The following is a 23,952-nucleotide window of genomic DNA, read 5'->3' on the forward strand; positions in this document are numbered from 1 at the left end:
CAAAAAAAATATATGTATAATATTAACAGTCGAAAATGGAATACCCTGACGATTATTAGATAGTTATAAAAGCGAGTATTTTATTATTTCAGTTTAATTAGATGATGTATAAGCAAAATATGAATTAAGATCGACAGGAAAGTAATTTAATTGTTGATTTATTGTTACTAAATATATTACACGATGGGTACGAAATAACGAATCGCATGCTCAACGAATAATTATTAGTACCTACACGAAACGTGTAATTTGTATAGTGTTTAAAATTGTTTTAACGTATAATGCAAATATTATTATTATTATTATAAGTATATAATAATATATTATTTAAAGTTTAGAGTATTATATATATATATATATATGTATGTATTGAATAAAAAAATATGAGTTAATTATTGTGATTAGGAATATATTGGTATTTTTTTCTTTTTACAGGAAGTTGCGGCGTGCCAGATATGACGTCTATATCAGACATAGATGAGGACGTTATAAACCGAAATTTGCAAAAAAGATACTCAGCTAATCACATATACGTATCCTTTTTATTATTTATTATGAAAAAAATGAGTATATTTTTTAGTAATTCAAATAAAAAATGATATTAAATACGTTTAAAAGTAAGTTAAAAAATGCTCATATAATTGAAAAATGACTTCAAATCCAAAAAAGTACATTGCAAAATTAAAACTATATATTTGTCATTTGAACTTGTATGTCCAAATTATATTTTGTGATTGAAAAACTATATCCTGTAAATCCTAAAAAAAATTGCAAAATTCTATAGGTACTATCCTAGTCATACACTCCTACATATAAACATACAGTATATAATGTTTTAGGCGTCGTTGAATTTAAAATTATATACCTGCTGGGCGAGGCAGGGGAATAATAATCCTTTAATAATAGTGTGTTCATTAAAATTCTGATTTTTGAAATGTTGAGTTTAATGTAATATTTTCAAATAAGTATTTAGAATATTTATACTATTTAAGGGGAGGGTGTTATGTAGTGATACAAACTATTTTTTCGAGGGTAATTTTTATTGTTAATTGTTAGCTAAACGTTTTTTTTTTTGAAAATGTTGATGTATGCATAAGTAAATTAAAATCCAAATGAATAGCATCTGGTTTATTATAATATATAATTTGAATACTACGGATAATAATAATAATTGTCCATGATAATAAATTTAAAAGATATACACGCTACAACGATTGGAAAATTATGGTAATTAATATTAATTTACAGTTTTATAATTTATAAGAATTGTTTGAGTGTAATGAGTAAGTACTAGACTTAATGTTACATATATTTTATATTTTTTGTAAAAAACATAATAGAAGATTTTTATCTTAAGTACATAAGGTTAAATAACTCAGAAACCGTTTATTTAAATTTTGATTTAGATACATCTGTTATATCATTGATATTTTACATTAACAATATAAAATAGTAGGTCCTATTTGAAAAAAAAGAAGAGCATGCTTGGTGAATCACTCTGTATGTTCTGTTTTTGTGTGTTTTTATAACTATCGTTTTGTAATTGATGTGATTCGCATAAATACTCTTAGAATTAAATCCGTCTGGTGGTTATAATCTGCAATGTACAGACACTTTTTTTTTAACAATTACATCACGGTACAAATACTTATATAATAAATTTTTTAAATCATTAATCTCGCAATGTTTTGTACATATATTAAATGCACGCGCTGTATATGCAACTCAATCATGTACCTTCTACAATACGACGTTTTATTATAATGGCAGGACGTAATGACGATGATAATTTTCAGTAGAAAAAAATCGATAAAAAGGCATGTTAAAAAGGTTTCATTGTTTAATATACATGTATAGCAAGTAATATGATTTAAAATATTAGCCTCTTACAATTTATTATATTTATTATTATTCATTTTTATACAATTTTTTTGTTTTTTACATTTTGATGGGAAGATATCAACTTTTGTTATTTTCTATATCAAAAAAAAAAAATTAAACATTAGTACATTTAATTTATACTGAATATTGTGCTATATAAAAGTAATGTTTTTATAATTATTTGTTTCTTATAATATAATTTATTATTGTCGTCAATTTTCACTTGGTAGGTTGTTAATTTCGGACCACAGTCAAATAAATATAAAACTCAAAATTCAAATTCTTTTAATATAAAAGTTATATAAATATAATGTTTCTTTTGCAGACCATAGAAAGTGTTAAATAAATAAAACGAGGGTGAATCTTGCTATACATTCCCTCCCACAAACGATGATCCTGTAACTGGTGCTAAAACCGTTTTATATTTCTATAATATTGTTTCCTTGTTTGGTTATTTCGAGGATAGCTTCGTTTAGGTTATAAATAAAATATATAAATATATAATATTTGATATCGTTATTGTGGTGTTTAATTTAATTTCTGTCAACATGTCATCACGATTTAATAACGTTAGCGAATCTTTATATCTAAATTTTAAGATAAGAGCATTTGCGAGCTGTATAGAAAGGGAAGGGTTGCTATCGATCTTTGGTATAATATCCATTATGTATGATATAAGTTGTAATAGTCCCTATTATTCAGTTCTATACACCTGTAATGTGACGTAGATTCACTAACTTTGACTGATCAGTTTGTATTATAACATTTAATTTATTATTTTACTTTTTATTTAATTTTTTTAAATTAATTTTATTATAATATATACCATCCCCTATTTCTACCCCTTACTGTTCTTTTTAGTATTAAAAATTAGCCTATGTCCTTTCTTAGTGTCTACACCATCTATGTACCAAATTTTATTTAAATCGATTGACGGTTCAGTAGTTTCGGAGCCTATTCAATATAAACAATCAAATCGTTCCTCTTTATAATATTAGTATAGATTACGATTTTAAAGTAGGTCATTTCGCGTATACATTGTTGGCATATTGCAGTAATAATGATAAGTGGTGAGATGAAAAATAATTGAATTGCGTATAATTGATAAATTTGTACAATTTATACCCAATGATAATAAAGTAATAACTAATAATATTGTGCAGTGTGGAATGTCTTCGATTACGTTTTATCACGGGTTCAACGATTACTGTTCATTACATATTATACTGTTTACTCGAACTAGACAAAATAAAATAAAAATACACATATTTTATTGTAAATAAATTGCAAATAAAATTTTAATATTATATTTTTGTTATTCCCTAAAATAATAAAACGAAATGAGTGTATAGAAATAATCCCTTAACCAGCTCATGCTGTTGTTTTTTTCGGAACAAAAATTGTAATCGAAATTGACAAAATATTATTTTTTTCTAAGTAGAATTTAGTGACGATTTTATTTAGACAAGTAGATATATTGTTGTGTTTTTACATATTTTTGGTCGTATGATTTTAGTGATAATATATTATATTTTTATATCATATAATAATATATTTGTAATTTAAAAAAGAGTTAATTTATTAATTTAAATGCATTAAATATAAAATGTAATACAAAAGGAAATAATCTTAAAAACTTTTATTCAAAATATATGCTATATGAACAGGGTGATTCACCAAACATGCCTATCCCCCCACACAGTTAATTTATTCAAAACAATAATGGTATAAAATAGTAAATTTGATTATATTTTCAAAAATGCTGTTGTATACTGAATTCAAATTAAGTAAACAAACATATATTTTTAAAAATCTTTGAGATAATGAGTGTTCATTATTAAAAGAATCACCTTGTATGTCATATTATGATTTATTGTAGGTTATCATGTATTATATATTCATTGCACGCAAATACACGTCGTGTTATCAACAGAACAGGTACATACAAAGTACATAACTCATAAACACATCGCGAGAGTGGACATTTCGATTTATTTGAACAAACCTAAATAGTAAATAATATTATTCTTAAATTATATCAGCACGTATCGGTGACGTAAATTATATCCATAAAGGTATGCGTATATTATATTGGACAATTTACCGTAGACATATAGGTAGTATACCAACACTGTATATGCACTCTTCACAATTGTTTTGCTACCACTCACTACAAATAGTTGGTTTACACGTAATGTAATATCATTTTTAGACACTTTCATATGATTAACAGTGATTTATTAAACAAAAACTTATATGAATTTTTAATGTGTTAATTGACGTAAATAATTCAAGATATGTGCATTACGATAGGTATACAATATGTCATACTAACGGTCAAGGAAGATATAGTTTGATCCTCATGGCCATTTTTTAAAGAGATTTTATGAAATAATTTTTTTTAGTTTTTCGTTCATATCGTTATCATAAATTTTTATTGCATTATATTATTATACTACACAGATAACGGTAATATATAATTTAATATAGGTAGTACAACTTAACTATAAAGATACCTATAGTATAGTCACTTTAACAGAAGAAAATGTATATTATATTATACTTCTGCTCATAACTGATCTTTATTTATTAAACGTTATGTTAAATATATTTTATAGAAAGTAAATAGAAATATAATAATAATAATAATAATAATAATAAAGAGATAACTAAAATAGCATTTTTTGAGATATAATTTATTAAAAAAATACATTAGGTAGTTATTTTTAAATAGCGAAAAATAAATAGTTTTTGTGCATTTTATAAAGAACTATATATTATTTAACATAATACAAAACTCCAATGATGTTGTATTTTAAATACTTTTATCTATGTATTAAATAATAATCGTTTTTACTAATTATTTTATATTTAATTATTAAACATATGTTTATCTTATTTTTAATTATTTCAATTTTTCTACCATTTAAGTGTTAGCAAACTTTTTTTGTCAAATAAAAATCACCCATTTTCTGTGATTAAATGAATTTTTTGAAAATGTTGTTGTATCTAAATTGAAATTCGTAAGAATAGCTTTGAATTCATTAAATTTGTGTACATGCGAATATTTGTTATACCTATGCCTTTGATAATGGATTTGGAAGATACAGGGACTATGATGATTTGGAAATTTGAGTTTTTAATGTTCATCGATCATCATCTAATAATTTGTTTTATATTTTCATAATAATATTTTTTAAGACTATTATTCTTAGTATACATATTAATATATCAAAAACTACTTGTTTGAGTTTTTATTCAGATATACCTTCAGGATTTTCATAAAAATTGTAATCTTACTAATTAACAGTCATAAAAGCTTTTTCTCATTTGGAAAAACGAAATTTATATATCATCACATTATATGTTATTTTTTAAAATATGGTACCTACAGGTAATAAATCTAAATAATTGAAAAACATGATCATTAAGTTTACTTAAATTTAAAAAAATTTAATTCTAAAAATAGTATTTTGTTAAATAGAAAAATGGAGGTTAGTATGCTTGATGGATCACCTTATGTGTAAATATATAAAATAATGTAGGCGGTACTAGGTTTTTAAATTTAGGAGGGGCTTAAGTTATGTATACGCCACTGTGACATACGGTTTGTGCGATTTATAATAAATATATAAATTTATGTTAATTATTAATAAGTAATATTTTATTATCTGTAATATAACATAATATAGGTAATATATAGATAAAAAGTTTTTTGATTCAATTAAGAATATCATAACTCATAGGTATTATTATCATTATTTTTTATTGATCAACATTATCAATTACCTATATAATGTTAATAATAATTATAAAAAATATTATTGAATCGATATTTGTGTGCACATACTCAGTCGTATTAAGTACGTATAAATACAATATTATATTATAATCATAACAATTTTAATATATTAAACACATTTTGCAGTGATTATGCGATATTTTCTTTTTAAGTTTATTAATAACGTCTGAACTATTGAATACCTCCATGCGTACCTAAACTTTGATTTTTAGTTCTGTTTTATGCACCACAAAATAATCAGTTAAATATTTACCCTACTTTAACGTGCTAGAATTAACCTTAGTCATCTTAGTATAATTTCTGTTCCTCTGTAATGTACTCAAGACATATCTCAAAACTTTTATTTCAAATTTTTTATGTATATTTTATGAATATTGAGTTTATAAATATTGTGTTTGTACATATTTTATAGTTTAAACAAATTTGTAAATATTGTAATTTATCATAATGCAATAATGTATGTTATTATGTTATCATATTATCGCTACATACTCTTTATACTAAATTACTATCCCAAGTAAAATTAATATGGCTGAATCTACCAATATAAAATTATATGCATTATTATATGCATCCCTGTAGTACCTATATTTATAAAAGCTTGAAATATAAACGTGCATTAAGGACTTATAAAATTAATACGTATAATATTTAATGATTTTATTTTAACAAAGTATGAGGTTTTTTTATTACAAACTTATTACATATACCTAGTATTGACTGAGATTTTTTAGATATCGTCAAGACATTTAAATGTTTAATGTGTTATTATTTATTTTTGAATATATTGTTATTATTATATAAAATTTTAAAACAATCGTAGATAATTATTTCGTCTCTTCTTTAAGTTTTTGATATACCTACAATTAAGTTGATAAGCGATCGTGTAAGGTTATACATATAATATACAACGCTTTTTTTATAAACTAAAAAAAATAATGAAAAACCACTGCAAAAATAATAATCTGTACACGTATAGTTTTGATCAGAATCCAAAAACGTAATGATTGATATAGTAATGATGATGGTAATTTATTAATACGAGTGTTAATCAGTCGACAGATATAAAACGATCAATTTATTAACTGTGAATTATGAAACATTTTTTTTAGATAATCCATCGATTGTATAATGTAAATAAATATGCAAATACGCATAATATTATTCAGTAACTACCACAACTACGTTTTTTTGCTCCGGTGTAAAAAATTACAACAAATATTAATATTGTTTTTATTAGGTAGTTTAATAATTTTTTATAATACTCGTTTATTATAACTTATGATGTTATTTAAAGTCAACATTTCCCTTAGTTGACATTAGTTTTTAGACTTTTCTCCATATTTAAGTTTAATGTAACCTCATATTACTATACGTATTTCTCATCCAATTAAATAAAATAGATAACTTCTAATAATTATTATAGCACATTATGATAAATTATTTACTATTTGTTGATTATAATTTTTGAGGGAACCATTAAAATCCTCCCTGCTATAATGTCATTCATTCCCAAATAATTTTGAAACTTTATAAAAATATTTAACTCAAAAATATCGTTGGTAATCATTGAAACTGCTAGAAATATTGTAATTATAAATTGTTTGTTACAAATTAATTTTATTCTGATAAATTTGAGAAATAAATATTGATCAAAATATTTGTATTCTTGGTGTTCCGTCTATTTATTTATATTTAGCATATACGTAATTAATAATTATTGCAGTGTAGAAATGCAATCATGTTTTATTAATGTTTAAACAAAATAAGTAAAAAAGTTTTGAATTCCGATATGATCGTTATCAAGATCTTTGCGCAAGCTGTTGTGCTGACACATTAACTATTTATGAAAAAAGTGTTTGATCGTGGTGAACATAACAACAATTTAAAATTCGTTCTACATTATATATTTATTAAACAAGCAACGAATTAAGTTTTTATGCATAAATACTATATACACATTTATTTATTATTTGCTGTTAGTTTCACAACGATTATCGCAATTTTTAATATAACATATTTTTAACTTTATTTTATGGTTGTCGATAATAATTATCATATGACTTGAACTTTGAAACCATAGAAAATACACTTAAACTTATCTCTGAACCATCAGCTTAGTTGTTTGCTTTAGAATATAGTACCATATTTTTTGAAGAATAGAAATATTGCACTAACAGTTTTTATTTTGTGATATCGATGGTACTAGTACAAACGACTTACGTCGTATACAGTATACATATTTCAAAAGGTGTTTATACACGAATTATTTATCGCGATGACCTAATAAATCATGTGCTTACTGGTCACACGTATATTGTATAATATATACTTACCATGAAAAAGAAACCAATGAGTCTGTTGAGATTTTTTGCGGGACGTGTTTAATCTAAGTTAGATATATTTATAATTATTTTGATACATCATAGTACATTATATTAAAGTTTTTATACAGTCATTCGTATACAAAATGTATAATATAAAGTTGTAGTGTGATTAAAGCTTTTTTGATATGAGAATATACTATTAAAAATGTATCTAGATAAGATACAGATAATTTCACTTCTAAAATCTAGACAACGCGGTAGATAGATAGATTTTTTTTTTATTAAATTGAAAATAACATTATACATATCTATAAGTGATGATAATAAATATTACACATTTATGAGAGTAAATTGGTTATCTAACATAACCATTAGAATCTAATGATTAGATGACTGGAATAATAGTTAATTATTTATTTACTTACTATAAAATCACAGGACAAGCCAATTGTATATATCAAAAATACACAACGTTATATAACTTAAGATATTATACAAATATACAATATAATATTTAAAAATACAGCTAACAATTAACAAAAGATAGTATGCAATTAAAAAAATTTGGTATTTAGTACTTTTATAGATAAATTAATTTACATAAGTAATTGTTATCTAGATAGGTTTCAACACCGAATAAAATTAATAAAAATAATAAGGAGTATGATAGTTCATATTATGATTTATGCCAGAACTTTTTTGTTGTTGAAGATCTACTTTTTCTTTGAAGAATCATTCATAAATATACAATTATTGCAAATTTCAATCACTATGATCACTTGGGGGGGGTAAGTGGGTAAGTAGTAGGGGCTATTAAATGTATAATACATTTTTTTTAAAAATGGGCCTCCCGATTGACTTTAAAATCGTTTGTCATCAATCGGTGCGATCGTGGTTGACTGTTTGCACGCTCCTGAGCTATATCGACACATTGTAGTTTTAAGTCATATAAGACAAAATGATGATAACAAGTCTTTAGAATAAACATAATTTCTACTGTTAAAAATATTTATTTATTTTCGAAATGTAATTATGTTAGACTTTTAAATTAATTAACTTAATAAGTATTTATTAGCTTGATCAAAATAATACTATATAGATTAGGCATTTAGTTATTTATTATTTTTGTCTATTGTTTAGTAACGTAAAAAAAAATTATTTTAATAATATTAAGTTTAGATAATAAATAATACGATTTACTTAAATATGTATGGAATGCTCGAAATAGTTTATAGATAACCAATACCCTTTACCATTCTGTATCATTTTAATAAGCCCTTCATTTAGTATAGGTAAGTGCATGTTTCGAGATGACATTGATGCAGTTCAATCTACTTAGTATTTATAATGATAATTTGTGACTGCGATAATATGCGTGCTCTATCATCGATATCATATTTTATAGATTGAAGTAAGTCATTATTCTATGTTCCAAGATTTGTCCAAATTTGTACTAATAATTTGATCTTGTTTCGATGTTTGACATAATATTATGATGATGATGATGATGATGTATTAAATATTCGTACAATTATTTGAGATCTAAAAAATTTTATAGAAACATAAACACAACAGTCGACACAATAAACATTTTCTAGTGAAGTTTTCGATAGAATTGGCTAATTTCAAGGGAGGGAGGAGAGGATATTTGGTAATATTTGAAGGGACATAAGTATCACCCTCCCCATGATCACAGCTCTCGTACATTTAACAAATCCTGCCGAAAAGTTGGTGCATAATCGGCGTGTTATATAAGTATATAATATGATACATTATATTCTGCAATTCATTGCACTTATTAATATTTTTTTACGACGACTACTGTATATATAATAAAACAGTTACATATATAATCAACGTGTGTCGATGAATAAATCGTCACGAAGTAATGAACATCGTTCGCAGGATGACAGCCGTCCTATTTAGTTCTATATGCATATATAAATATGTAATACGTGAAACCGGGAACATTTTTTCCCCCTTCATCTCCACGCACGGGAAGCGGGTCATATCGATCTATTATGTTATTATCGTTGTACATTCTGCCACCGCCGCCACTGTCGCCGAGGGGGTGGAATGAACCCTGGCAGCCGATCTGGCTGTCTGCTGCGATGACTCATCACGCTCGGCAGCGGCCACCACCCTCGGCAAGTCTCGCACGGGGGCGCCCGCCAGTCCGCCCCCGAAATCGCTCCGGCGATATATACCTTTTGCAATATACAAACAATATATAATATTATATAGATCGTTGAATGAGTTCGATTTATATTATTTTTACATTTTCTTCGTTCATCGACGCTAGTATGATTAAAAGTTAAAAATAATAATAATACCAATGATAGCTGACACGCGATACGTACCTACGACAGAGCGGTTGCGTGATCGCATGGTTTACACTTATATATAATATTATGTATATGACATCGATGATAAATGGAATATCGTTTTCTCTTGTGCCACAAGAAATATTTATATTCATTATCGTACGTGTGTATTTTATATAATAATAATATTATTATTTTAACGACCGCTCGTTTTCATCGTCGAAGTAATAATATATTTTTTTTCTCGATTTTCTTTTTTATTCAACATCTTGCGGTCGTCTGTACTCTAATTAAACGCCACGAAATAATCGAATTCACAATCTATATCAAATGTCTCGATTCAAAATAAATCAGTTTTTAATTTTTTATACAATATAATTGTATTAACATTATGGATAATCAATTTTCATAGATTACACATTTACTCGATTGTCTGATTTAATGAATACTTGATCATTTTAAAGAAAAACAATGTTTTTATATTATTTGAAGAATTTTAATCTAGCATTTAGCAAAACATATATATATTTCATATCTCAGGGAATCAGGATACATACTTTTCTAAAAATGTTGATTGATAAATACTGTTTATTGAAGCAATATTGATTTTTTTTAAATTTATTATAATGGTGTTTTGAGTTTTGACGAAAAGAGTATTACTCATATATTATATTAATATAAAAAAGTGCGAGACTGCAAATTCACTTATCTTGTCAAAACAATGAAGGCTTATATGGATGTTATGGAAAAATATTAACTTTCAACCAAAATATTCGGTGTTTATGCATTAAATATTTTTGACAACGCTTTGAAAATAAATTAATTTAAGTCTACAGTAAGAAGTTAATAAAGAACAGTATCTAAATTTGAATCAAATAATTTAAAATTGATATAGATTTTAACTAAGTTAAAAAAAAAGTTAAACATAGTCCATTTAAAAGACGTAGACTTTAAAAGTATTAAAGTTATATATTTCAAATATTTAATACATTATTCAATTTCTATTCGTTTCTCTAGGTTGCTATACGTAATTTGTATAAATGCTGCTATTAACAATCGAACAATGTATGTACCTGACGGCTGTCTATTGTCTTGTGAATTATATATAAAGCAAAGAGCTCGATTAATCGATTTCACCTAAATTGTAAATGCACATATTCAACTTGAGGACGTTAAAATCATAATGTAATCATATCTGTTTATTTGAACTTCTATTTTCTATTAATCGCAGACTGTTTAGACGTGTAAAAAATGCTTAGATTTGCAACATAAAATGTAGAAAAATCTTTTATTTAGCATAATAAATCTTTTATCAACCTTTTATAGGAAAATTTTTTTCACAATTTGTAATTTTACACTTTATACTTAAACAACCAAACATATTTTTCTACTACATATAATCTTAAATATTTTTATTATTATTATCTTCTTCAAAAATTTGAGCTAATATATTTTATTTTCCCGACCCCTAACAAATTATATATATATTGAAGTAGTGATTTATACATTTTAAAATATATCAAATTGGAATTATATATATATATTTATTTATTTATTATAGTTAAAATAATTAATTGTATCTACTAAGGAACTATTCTCAACTTCGTGAGGGAATTCCCAGTTTTTGAAAGTATGGCGAACCTGTAGATACTTGTTTTTACAAAAAATAAATAAAAACGCAAAATTATTATTATGCTAAAACAGTTTTTTCTATAAGTGATTAAACTTTTGTCGTCATGATACCATTAACTAATGTTAAAATGTTAAGCCATTTTGTTCACTTAGGTAATTCGGTTGTTAATTATTTTACATTTAGAAAATTAAGTGCGAATACTACACAATGTAACGCGAACACTCCTATATAAATTACAATACCATTGTATGCCGTTTCAATATTTTAACAATAAATTGGAAACTTCTATTGAAAAAAAGAAGGCGTTAAAGGATTTGTTGAGAAACTCGCGGCATAACAAAATGTAATGTTGAACGTTGAACCGATGTGACAAGTGGGGGACATTGTACCCAACCCCAGTCCATTAATATAAAGTTTATTATTTTTTTTCCACGGCTAATGATTCACGAATAAAATGTGAATTAAATAAGGTCATTTTTATTACGGAGGTGAATATATAAGTATAAATAGGTGTTTTTATAAGTAGTTAATCAAAAAAATGAAAAAAAAAAAATAGTTATATTATTATTGTATATTGACGTATATTCAGTCATATGCCATTATAATATAATAAAAAATACATAGTTGTAACAATACAATACATACCTCAGGATTTTGGACTTTGAACTATAAGTTTAATGCACTTAAACTCTATTTTAATAATATTCATATTTGTTTTAATCAGAGTAGAGTAAGCGAGAATAATAATAAAATAATTAATTTGTTTTTGATACCAATCGAAAGGGAAATTATTTGATTTAGGTAGAATTTTGGTCATAAAATATTATTCTATTGAATTTCACTAAACTTACACACAACAAATATTTATTTCTTATGAATAATATTAATTTTTTTATTCGAATGTTTCCACCAGAAAAATTTATCTAATCAATATGTGTTAACACTGTTAACCATTTTTTACTATCAAATCTTATATAATTTGTATTTTTAAGACGTAATTTTTTGGTTTTTTAATAAATGTGTTAAAAAAAATTATCGAAAAATGAATTAAAAATTGCAAAAATCACGTTTTTCCAGTTTAAGTCTTGTTATTTCTTCATAATTCTAAAACGAACAATTCTTTAAAATATTGGACACGAAATAAATAATTTACTAAATTATACTAATAATGAAAGATTTTTCAAATTTATTTTAGATTTTGAGATTTTTAAGTAATAAATAATACATTTTTGATTTGAAAACCCGAACCTGATTATAATATAAAAATAATAAAAATAACAGCCTATTACTCTAACTTTACTAACTTACTACAGTATAAATTATAATATAAAATACACAGAATAGCGTTACCTTCGCAAAGAAAAATAATAAATTTTAACATTAATATATTATTATCAGTAAATTTTATAACAATCGATATGAATTTGTTATTAAAGAAAAATACGTTAAGATAAAACATAAAAATTAAATCGTGTTTATTTTAATAAAATTGAGCATTTTGTTACTCATTTTAGATAATTCTGTATTTTATTGGTATATACAGAATTGTTATGAATGGCCATATTATGTTAATGCGTTTAATAAAGTTATCCAAAGTTATTTTCACTAAAATAGCTTTTATTGACTCTATTACATGGCAGAAGGGCCACCGGATACAATAGTGTTTATTTGGAGGTTTTATGACTTATTTTTACTATTCTTTTATTACGCTCGAATTGTAACGACAATAATAATATAATAACAACTACTTCAAAAATACGAAATAATGGTTTGAATAACCATTTAATGGTTAATTGATGGATTTTTATTTAAATAAACGAAATTAAAAAAAATTGTTCATATGTTTATCTTTTTTCTATTTATAGACGTACCTATTGATGATTGCATTTTATTTTCAATGCATTATATCGATTTTTTTATTATTTTATACTGTAGAGTGTAGACTCTTACCATATGTTTGTACCGATATACAAATTATTTAAAACAATTAAAACATGAGTAAGTAGGCTTTGCTCAACTATTAGTGAAAAATATTATTTTTTTTCGATTCACAAAACTTGTTGAATAAGTGTCGTAATTATGAGGAGTGGTATGGGTGACAGTACCGCAGTTGAAAAATTATTTTCTGTTAATATAAGATATATTATTTAAAATTATAATTTAGATAATAGTTCAATAACATCCTATCTTATATTTTTGTGAAAGGACTTACGAATTTACTACAGTTATATTTAAATCATTGCTTTTTAGTTTTTTATATTCATGTTGTTTTGTAGAATTTGGATAATAATTTATTTTTATATATAAACATAACAGGAAAGTTTAAATGGATTAGACAATGAATAATAATGGCAATACTTCAGAATATAAAATTAAACCTAGAAAATAATATCGACTTTTTATCGAAATAAACCAAGAAAAATGAACAATTATTTTAATTTATAATAGATCAATAAATTATTTATAAAATTGAAAAATCAATGTGGTAATGCGGGGCATATTTCTCACGGTAATTGGATTATAAATTCCCCCCCCCCCCAAGAACAAACTCCTAATTATTGCCTTTGATACCGTTTTATAATATACGAGTACAGTACATATTACAATATCGTGTTAGTGATAGGATAGACAATTTAAAATTATCTTCAAAACTCCTTGTGTAATTTGGTATTTAGGTAGGTTCGTAGATATTTACTTATTGGCTGATCTTAGTGTTTATCAAAATAAATAAATTACATTTTCGCATTAAAAAGCGCTTCGAAAAAAAAATTATTCACTTCGTGAATAAAGTGTGACAAGGGGTGATGCAACAGCACTTGTTCAATTATTGTGGACGCGACGGTCGGTACCTATACTAACTCTTTTAATCTCCGACGTTCAAAAACGACTAGCGATGCATAAAAAAGCACCTATGACCTAATATCAATCGATAATGATATTATAACAAGGCATGCATAAAAGGATATAAAGATATAATCGTGAATTTATTAATTTGATGATGAATTTAAATATTTATCGTAAAAACAAAATAATTTATATAAATTAATAATTTAATGACGTCTGAATCGAATTCCTTTCTTGACCCGTTTCTCTAACCTTCAATTTTTTTTTAGCGAATACTTAACGTTACACGATTATTATTAATTAGGTATAGGAAATATCCGTATCCTCCTGGTCTTGAGGATAATAATAATTATGTGGTCAAAAAATAATTATAATACAATCGACTGAAACAATGATACATAATATATATAATATAATATTTTCACGTTCCTCGCGTATATAACGTATGGTCACGAGTACCTATGTATTAATTATTTTTTGAGTAAAAACCCGGAAGTCGGAACGAAGCTACCTATATATTTTTAACGATTTCCACCAAAATTTTCGATTTATAATAACACACGTCTATTGACGTCTGTGTGCCTATCATGGGCCAAATCTATTATTTTAATTTTTTTTATTTATACAATAATATTGCACGAACAAACATCACAGATAATAAAAATATTTTTACGATCCATGTCTCGCGAACACACGCCATAAGAGCAAACCATTACCACGCAACTACGTTAGCTTTAATTATTAATAACTATACACACATAATGGCAAATTAAAAAAAAAGTCCTAATTTAGAAAAATATCTACTTGGTATTAGTGTTTTAAAATTAATTCCATATTTCCATGGATAATTCAACTGATTTTCTAACTTTTATAACATAAGTTATTGGTTTGAAATCAATCATATGTATTATACATTTTTATAATGTATATTGTAAATGCATTTATAGATACTTATCATCTTCATATAGAGGATTTCGATTTGATTAAAAACGTAAAAGTTAAACGTTAAAATAATATATTAACTTTAGAATAAAATAATATTTAACTAGCAATCTGCAGTTTTGTATTTTAGGTATTGAAATAAAATGTAAGTTAAATTATTTAATTTAGCAATAAAAATGATAAGTAATGTTTGTTCGATGACATTTTTTCAAAATATGTATTATCGATTATGATAAATTTGATGCTTACTGTTTAATGTATACAATCGAGTACATATTTATTATTGTTTAATTAAGCTGCGCATAAAAACATGAAGTAAAAATATAAACACTCTGACCTCTTATACGCTTATACATATTGCATGAAGTATTAATGGAATGAATACAAAATTTAATTAAAATTTAATTTTAAGACTTTTGACGTTTTGACTCAATTTTAGTTTTCAGTTCGTTAACGATGTACGCCGCCTCGTCCGTACACATTTTGGACAATTATAACGTGAGAACACACTCAGGTTTTATGTTACGTAATAATTGTGTTATAATAATAATAATATTATACAGATACCTTATATATATATATTATAATATACGCAATTACGGCGCTCGTAAGTTCGTTTATACGCGTGCACGTGTATACTTTTGTCCCGATTATTATTTTTATTTTTTTGTTTTCTCGTTTATCCCCCGTCTGACATGTTTATATACACTACGGAAGTGGTAGACTACTCGACCTAGTTCCATTTTTTCCTTCTCTTTTTCGAGAGTATAAAAGCCATCCTGTCAACAAGTCTACTCGTTTCGCTGTAATATGTAGATATACATTATTAAATGGCTCCATGGTGTGAGCTGGTATATATTATACATATATAAAATATAATAGAGGAATTGGCGAACTTCGCTCCACGTGGTTTCCTCTAACGCCTTTGGGCCAAATCGACAATGTGTGATGTTATGGTCGGTGGTCAAAATGAGAGGTGGTTGATTGGTCAGAGCGATAACTGCACTATTACGTGCAAAAGTAGTCTTGGGTGGTAACAAGGTGTTCACCTTTAATGTCTTCATCGTCGATAATTTAACAAATTTTTTTGATTTGTCAAAAGTATATATTACTGTACCTAGAGAGGTTGCTACAAGAAAGGTTACAGGTGTAATACGAGGACACACACGGCAATACACTTTATATGTATAAGTACTCGTATATCAGTATATGTGTATTTCCATTAGTGCCGTAGCAAATATGTTTAATATACAGTTGTTGTTGTTGCTGTTGTTTGTCCTGTCACATTTGATGTGTGTGCATGATCATGTGATGTTTATGATCTACCCACATTATATTATATCAAAAGTGAATTTGAAGATTGATTTATGAACCAAGTGGTGGGTGGGAAGGGTAAGCCAACACAAAAACTTTACCTTCATTATATTTTACTGCACATATTTACAAAATGTTCATATAAGTCCACAAACTCTACTATATATACTAACCTTAAATTATTATTGATCAACAAAAATGAACAATTTAATGGACAAAATTAGCCTGAGTCAATTAATTTAAGTTAACGATAAGAATATATAAAGTTATAAGTTAATTGATTATATACTAACTGTATAATTAAAAGTTTAAAATTAATATGGTGAAAATATTAAATTAACTACTACTTGTTGCATACTATTTGTTGTGGTTTGGATAATATTATAAAATATATTTTAACTCAATGTAGATATCATTTTTTAAATAAATTGGAAAAACCTAATAGTGCCTAAATTAATATAATTGATATTTTAACTATTATTAAGTAATTAAGTTGGTTTAAAAATTAACCAATTTGTTAAAGAAACTCTAAATGACTAAATAGAACTCTTAACTAGTTAAAAAGTTATCTATGGTGCCCACCTGTATTGATTATCAACGCTTAAATAAACTTTATAAACGACAATTTAGCTATGTTTCATGATACTTCTTTCTTTAAGCATCCCTAATAATTTACACCATATTATACACTGTAAATCTTTGACTACCAACGTCTTTTTACTACTATATTATGATACGTTTTGGGATATCACTGCCAATTTTTGACCAGGTTTGTTGACTTCGAAAAGGCAAAAACTACCTGTTGCACTCATATAGAAATAAGTGTAGTATGAGTTTTAAGTTTATATGTTATCGTTCGTAAAATTGTTTCCATTGCTGTAATTTTTGTTGATGCACAAATATTGAGGTGATATGCCTAATTTTTCCTTTTTGTATATTTGTAACCGTAGCAAGTAGTAGGGAAGAGCGAGGTAATTTTTCAATATTAAGTTAATATACTCAAATTATTTTTTATTTTAAAATATTTAAAAACTGTTTAGAAGAAATAAATAATCAAACTATGCCGTAAAATAGATAAATTAATATTTATTGACTGATACACATGTATTTGACAAAATGCTAGAAGGTTCTTTTTATTTTTTTTCAATGTGTCACTATTATAACTAACTATAATCGTGATACACAGTTATATAATCACGAGTACGGCGAAAAATATTTTTCTAAATACATTTTGATATTATATAACAAATTGATGTTTCCGGAGAGACGGCAAAAACACTAAAATTCGTTAGTTTTTTTTTCGTGGACATTGTATATAGGGTTCTCGCTTAGCGATTATGTAACGAAAATCCCGGCCGGCTGTGTAGGGTTGACAACCATCTCCCTCCCCCTCTGCAATTTGGGCCCTGATCTCGCGTCTATATTTACGCATTGTGATTTATACTATTATATTTAAACGTATATATATATAAATATCCCTGTAATATATAAACGCGGTAGGTACATAATGTTGGCGCTGCATTAGAGGGTGAAAAACACACATGCGTATTCGGTCACGGTCTCGTTGTTTCAATTTCAAACGAACTTGATTTTTTCAGAAACAAAAGACATTGACAGTGCGTGTGTAACTTTATACAAATTGATTCAAATTGTCACTGCAGTCATGGACCGTTATATAGTATACTATTTCTAGTGTAGTATATATATTTAAAAAATTACAACATGGACATAAATGCCAATAAAACAACGGTGATTGTAATGATAATAGAATCTTGGGTATAATACAAGAAAATACATATGCTAATCTGTACATAAATTTATAGAATATGTTAACCGTTGTTGCTGTTTAGGACAATATATGATGTGAGATGTAAAGGAAATTAAGACAACAATTGGAATGACAAAGATTGAATTTTATAATTAACAAAAACCACAAACTATTTTCAAATAAAATCAACATTGAACTATAAAAAAAGGATACTTAAAGTATATTATATATTGGAGATATGGAAGTACAGTAAAAAAAATGTAGAAACAATAAAATCTTTTGGGGATGTTATGCAATAGACGTTTACTTAGGATAAGCTGGATATATAGAGTGTCAAACGAATAAGTATTAAAACAAACAAACGAACATAGGTCAATAAAAAATACCATCAAACCTAGAAAATTGTAATAGTTGAGCTATAGAATACAGAAATAAATAGATACAAATATAGTATAGCGGCAAAACCGACAAGACTGATACACCTGAAGAAGAAGTATACGTATGTGAAAACTAATAGAGACTGATTGCTACATGCATTATAAAAATATTATGGTAGTTGTAAATCAATCGATTGTTCATAATCGTAAAAAAAAAATTATTGAAAACTATTAGAGAGCGTATTATACAAAGATATTATTATATATCAGCAGTGTTTGAAAAATTAACTTTAAATAGGTTCGCGTTTAATTTTTTTGTATATTATGTTACGGTCAATGATCAAAATTGAACATTTACGTCATCAACTGGTCATTAACGTTACTAGTCGCAAATTGTTAGATTATTTTTCTTAACTACTGGGTTATAACGTCAGTTTCTAAGATAGTCATTAATTGTTGTAAATTATAAAACAAAATAAAACAATTTTACCTCAATGACCGAATATTAACGTTATTAATCATTGACTGCGTTAATAAATTAGGTAAGTGATTGAAAAACAGTCTTTCTTCATTCTATTAGTAGATTTCTATTGGCAGTGTGAATAAAGTTGTAAATATGCATAATTGATTCCTTATTTATATTGCAATACTTATTTTTTATTTCCGTTACCATACGACTTCTCCTACTGTGTCCAATAGACTAATGATTAGTATGAAGAATATCAAATAGGTCTTCATTTGATATAATATAATAAAATAAAGCATAATATTATTCTATTCTGATACTAGTCTTATCAAGTGTTCTTTTCCATTAACTATTAATATTTCGTATTTACGAACTATCCTGTAATATTTTACCGATGTTTTCAATCCCATAGAAGGTAATTAATATTTTTTTAGACTCTTTAACTTTGGAAATTTTCTCACTATATTCCAATAAATTAAAATAGCAATTATTGTCAGTCCGTTTTTGACTAATCAACTTATTAAATAAATTGTTATATTTACTATGTCTATTGTCTATATCCATACTTAAAATTTAACGTAAATAAAAAATAAATACTTAAAAATGTAATGAAACGCGAACTGCGAATCAAGCGATTTTGAATCTGCAACGATACTGAAATAGCTACGATACGTTATGGGAAAATAATTCAATAAAATAAATTACGTACTTTTGATAATTTGTTAGATAATCACATTATACGTAGCCATGTATTAATATTATGATTTTCCCGAATAATTATTTCGCTGATTATTATCGATGGTATAATTGAATAGGTACTAACGTACGTATAGATAACTGATATAGTGACCCATATGGGCCGCATGTAATAGTGTAATACTCAAATAAATGTATAGTTCATAAAAACGTCCAAAAGACGTTGGAAATTGATGTGAATAATAAAAGAATACCCGTGTTTACAACATTAACTATTATGTGTTGCCACTTACGTAAATTACCGGTCATTTACGTACATTTGTATTGTGCTAGGGAATTTTCGACATTAGCCAGGCTTTAACGTAAGTATTATTATTTTCGTCATTAATCGTAACACATACATTAAAGAATAAGTTTAAGGAGGAGCTGGAGTATTTTTAGTATACAAAAACTTTTTCTAGAGAACAATTCTTACGCCTTGTGAAATACTCAGGTATTGATAAAAATTGTTTGATGAAAACCGAGTTTTTTCCAAACACTTTTATTCAGAATCATAGAACTTTTTTGATTTTTAATAATATAGGTTGCTGATTTTTTAATTAATTAATTAAGAATAGATTAAATTATAATGTGTATATAATATATATATCAATATATAGGATATATAAATATTATATACCTTTATAAATATAATTTGTTAGTCTATACAGTCTAATAAAGCATTTGAATTAATATATGTATATTTACTTTTATAGTAATACTAATAGGTACTAATATCTTAGACATATTTGAAAATAAATATTTTTCAAAAATGAAAAAAATCGATTCGTTACATTTCACATTGTTCGTTGATAATCATTATATTATTATTACTTCATAATTTCTTCCTATTTGATAAATATAGAAAAGACCTATATTATCGGTGCTTTACCTATTTGTTTATTATTCTAACATATATATTATATAAAAATTGAATACTACATAATAATTAATTTTCAGTATGAAATATTGAATAGATATTTTAATTAAATATAAATAGACATAATTTAATTTTTTTTTTTTAAATACACTATTCAATATAATATTCTTGCAGGTGATAATTATTACACTAAGGATAAATTATGAAATTAAAATATTATATCATAGTAAAACTTTAAAAATGAACGATATTATTCATTGAATGACTAATATAATATATTATATAATAATTAAAAATATTATAATATTATAAACGGTTCAAAACATAAATATATGTATAGTATTTCGATTAATAATCAAATTTAATCTGAGTTATTGTCACATGGTAAACTTCTATGATACTTTGAAGAGCACAATCTAATAGCAGCGCGCAAGAACCATATTATTTATTTTTATATTTAATTTAATAAAAATATTATCAATAATCTAATGATCTCTGGGTTCTGTGTTAATTTCATACTTACCTATGGTTTAATAGATAAAACTACAGAAATAGAGTAATAATAATTTTTGCATTGGTTATCAATTTAATATTTTAGAACACGAGAATAATTTAGAACTATATTTATAAGCCAATAACTATTTATTTAGACTTTAGAGGCCAAAGTGAAAACAGTCGCAAAATGCTATAGTTAGTTCACCATAACTGTATAAATTGATTAGATAATGATAAACCTTACTTGTTCCAGTTGTATCTATTATACAAGGTATTGAACAATTTTAATTTTAGATTTTTAGTTTTTTTATTTGGATACTTATTATGAGTCATTTAGAATATTTTAAGGTTTTTCAGTTTCGATGGTAAACATTTTCTAAATAGAAATATTTTTTTCTTAATATTTAATATGCTAGTATTATATAATTATATTGCATTATGCATTTGGAAAATAAATAGTTTTAATTTTGTGAAAATACATTTTTATGAATTAAACATTAATTTAAGATATTGATATCGTACTATTGCACTAATATGGCTAATAAAATATCTAAAAGTATGCAATATTAAAATATTATTGTACTTATATGTTGAATATTTTTCCTTAACATTGTTTTAATACAGACTTATACAGGAACGATATTGGTTGCAGTGAACCCGTACAAGGAGTTGGGAATTTACTCAAATGTAAGTAACTATTCAGTTTTGTTATACCTATATAGTTTTTATATTATGATAAGTTATGTGGTTGGTCAGAAAGTATTTATCATAGCCACAGATTATAATTTGTATACATTATGTTACAAATATTGAAATGTATGCATCTATGTACTTATTATAATTTATTATAATTATGTTATGGTGAGTAATATTTACAAAATCAAATTGGAGTTCAATGATTTGAAAGCCAATTATTTAAAGACATATTTTAATTAAAAAAAAAAAATGTCCTATTAGATGATAAATTATTATGTATTCCAATCGTTTCTTAATGCTATATCTAAATATCGTATGACCAAAACGATTTTACTCAATTTTTAATATTACAAGTAGCATTATTATTTATTAACATTTATTCTACTAACTATTAATATAGCGGCTATATCTACGGTAAAATGCAACGCATGTAAATATTGCAAACACTACAACATATACGGTAGTTCAAACAAGAATGACGTCACTAAAAAAAAATTGAACGTGGAGTTTAAATACTACAAATAAAAATAACCATACTCTTAATGGTTGTACGTTTTAAAAACTATTTATGGCCAGAAGGCATATGAATAAATATCCATATTCAGGGACTTAACAGTATTACTTACTTTTTATATATTGGTACTTAAAAATAAAATTAAGGTGGAAATTCAGAGATTAAAATATTAAATTTTCATTCTGCACATCTGCGTGCTTTTTATGAGATTACACATATTACTCAACAGTCACCCTCTCCTCCACTCCTAAATTGTGGAAAATAAAAATGTATTATCCAAACAATATCATTAATATGTCTTTAGTTTTTTTTATTATTACCACAAAGGTTATTGAAGGATTATAATAATAATTAGAGAATACATTTACTAATATAAGCATATTTGATGAATACATAATATAGTTGATAATATAATAAATATATTTTTAACTTATTAATTGTGACTCAGTAATCGTTTATTAATAATTTGTAAACCAAAATAATTTTTTTCAATGAAATCTAAAAAAAAACTGTTATGATTTTAAATTAAAGTTAGAATATTTCGATTATAACTTTTCGAAATTTCAATCAATGTTTCTGTAAAAATAAATTATGATAAAACTATGTGTGAAAATAGTTTAACATTTGTGTAACATGATAAATTAAATATTTCAAATAGGTATAATAACATAATCATTTATATTTTTTTAAATTTATTTAATAGAAAATAAGTTATTCTGTGTAAATATTATTATGACTATTATAATTTTGACTATTATCATTTGAAACCATGGACATAAAACAACTATATTGTCTATATAATAAATATGAATTATGATAAAAAAGAAAACAATTATTTAATTTCAAAATTAATAGAATAGTTAAATCTTATTATTATTATTACAATTATTACACAGTAAAAATTAATTTAAAACGAAATTAATATTTCATAATAAATAAAATTAATATTTATGA

At 25.1% G+C, this 23,952-nt stretch overlaps 1 protein-coding gene across 3 annotated transcripts in view; it reads left to right on the forward strand.

Moving 5' to 3' along the window:
* Positions 1-23,952, forward strand: part of LOC132923714 (myosin-VIIa) — a 113,975-nt gene that overhangs the window by 39,381 nt on the left and 50,642 nt on the right. For all 3 annotated transcript variants that reach the window (XM_060987655.1, XM_060987656.1, XM_060987654.1), the window contains exons 2-3: positions 436-533; positions 22,413-22,475. In XM_060987655.1, coding sequence (XP_060843638.1) covers positions 436-533; positions 22,413-22,475 — 161 coding nt within the window. The remainder of the gene's footprint in view (positions 1-435; positions 534-22,412; positions 22,476-23,952) is intronic.

The sequence above is a fragment of the Rhopalosiphum padi genome, chromosome 3 (genome assembly GCF_020882245.1).
Source record: "Rhopalosiphum padi isolate XX-2018 chromosome 3, ASM2088224v1, whole genome shotgun sequence".
Lineage (NCBI taxonomy): Eukaryota > Metazoa > Arthropoda > Insecta > Hemiptera > Aphididae > Rhopalosiphum > Rhopalosiphum padi.